General features: G+C 32.1%; 1 protein-coding gene across 1 annotated transcript; it reads left to right on the top strand.

Annotated features, from left to right (window-relative positions):
- Positions 1-670: 670 nt before the first annotated feature.
- Positions 671-1729, top strand: LOC121980174. The gene is made up of 3 exons (XM_042532135.1): positions 671-790; positions 858-911; positions 1358-1729. The coding sequence occupies exons 1-3, from the start codon at positions 671-673 to the stop codon at positions 1727-1729; spliced, it is 546 nt and encodes a 181-aa protein (XP_042388069.1).
- The last annotated feature ends 258 nt before the right edge of the window (positions 1730-1987 follow it).

The raw sequence follows: 1987 nt of genomic DNA on the forward strand, positions 1-1987 counted from the left end.
TTTATTTCAATTGATGGGGCACATTCAAGATCATGGAACAAGAAAGCTAAACATTCCTTCAAAACCATTCAGGTCATTATTTATATTCTTTTGAGAAATTATAAATAAAATTTTTATTGAATTTTTTTTTTGGTTAGACAATAGCTGGTGATCTATTTGACTGTGTTGATATGTATAAACAACCAGCATTTGACCATCCTATGTTGAAAAATCACACTCTTCAGGTATTAAGCATTAAGAACATAAGTCAAATTTATATAATGCTTTTCATTGCATGGTATAGTTCATTCGGTCCTTTAATTGGCCAAATGATCTTTGTAGTTAAAACCAAGTAGTCTACCAAAAAGAATGAAGCTTGCAAAATCTAAATCAGATTTTTTTTATGGATTCAATGATACTTGTCCTTCTGGCACTATTCTCGTCCAACGTGCTCGTAAACAAGATTTAATTGAGTCTCGGTTCTTGAGAAATCAATTTAGAGCACGAAACGTAGCCTCCAATTCAACTCGGGAAGGAAATCATGTGAGTTATTATTTTTTACCACTTTATTATTATTGTAATTTTAATTTATTATTTATAAAGTTCAAAAATAAATAATATTTGCATTATATATGCATAGTATGCAATAATTGAATCTATACATGGCCAATATTATGGAGCGTATGCAAAAATGACGACTTATAAGCTTCCAGATCTAAAAGTTGGTCAAGGATCATCTAGCACTATATATCTTTTTGGTGATCCAAATGTTCCAGACAATAAACTCAATGTGATCGAGGCTGGTTGGCATGTAAGTTAATACAAGTCATTTACTAATATTGTTTTATATCATCACTAATTAATATCTAATTTCACAGATTTCACCCGCCATGTACGAGACCAGTTATCCTCGATTTTTTACTTATTGGACAGTAAGTATAAATCTTTTATTTTTTTTATTGTTTTAGCTTCATATATATAGAATGACGGAGTTAGCCGTGTGATCTACCCAAGCTGCTCCTTGGCTAACAAGCGCTGACGTCGATATCGTCTTCTCAGACTATCTTCCTCCTTCTCTAACGTTTTTCTTGTTTTTTCCACTATAAATATGGGTTTTTCTCCTACTAAAATGTTTAATTACAAGTTTTCAGATTGATGGGCATGAGAAAACAGGATGTCAAAATTTGTTATGCCCTGGGTTTGTTAGCACAACTAATATTTATGGACCTGGAAGTTTTATTCCTCAATTTTCTACTTACGAGGGCGAACAAAAATATCTACCCATACTAATCACTAGGGTAATTTTTTCTAAATGTGCTTTTTTAATTTTATTGAAGTTTAATCCTTATTAATAAATTTTATGTATTTTCATTTATAGGATTCTAATACAGGGAATTGGTGGGTTACATATAATGATCAGCTACCTCTTGGGTATTTCCCTAAGGAATTGCTTCCAAAGATGAATGATTATGCAAAAGTTGTTCAAATGGGTGGACATGTTTACTCTCCCTTGAATGTGCCAAGTCCTCCAATGGGCAGTGGTCATTCAGGCCATGAAGGACCTAATAGAGCTGCTTATTTCATTCAAGTTCAGTTTGTGGATCAGTCGAATAACTTGTTTGTTTTGAATTCTAATTTTCTTGAGCCTAGGGCTGATATAAGTGATTATTATAGTATAGCGGATAATCGTTATGTAGATGATAAAGTTAAATATGCTTTTGCTTATGGGGGAGCTGGAGGTTTCAAATAAGAGATATTTATTTTGCGTGTAATAAATTGTGTAAGGTTCATTAATAAATGTATATGAACTCATATTGGTGCTATTGTTCCATATTGTTCAAGAAAATTTAATAAAATTTATACCTATGTTTTTTAATGGAATTATTCTAGCCCAAAATAAGCCACTGGCCATATGTATCCAAAATGGATTATTAATTATCATGCCCAAACTCTACCTTCCATTGTGATATCAAAGTCATTCTACATCGCTAGGATCCGTTTCCAAATG

The sequence above is a fragment of the Zingiber officinale genome, chromosome 5A, assembly GCF_018446385.1.
Source record: "Zingiber officinale cultivar Zhangliang chromosome 5A, Zo_v1.1, whole genome shotgun sequence".
In the NCBI taxonomy this organism is placed as follows: domain Eukaryota; kingdom Viridiplantae; phylum Streptophyta; class Magnoliopsida; order Zingiberales; family Zingiberaceae; genus Zingiber; species Zingiber officinale.

Bases quoted from the DNA above. Each gene is read 5' to 3' on its own strand.
- LOC121980174 (XM_042532135.1), top strand. From the start codon at position 671: ATGACGACTTATAAGCTTCCAGATCTAAAAGTTGGTCAAGGATCATCT. The intron at 791-857 runs GTAAGTTAATAC...CTAATTTCACAG, and splicing joins TGATCGAGGCTGGTTGGCAT to ATTTCACCCGCCATGTACGA. The intron at 912-1,357 runs GTAAGTATAAAT...TTTCATTTATAG, and splicing joins GATTTTTTACTTATTGGACA to GATTCTAATACAGGGAATTG.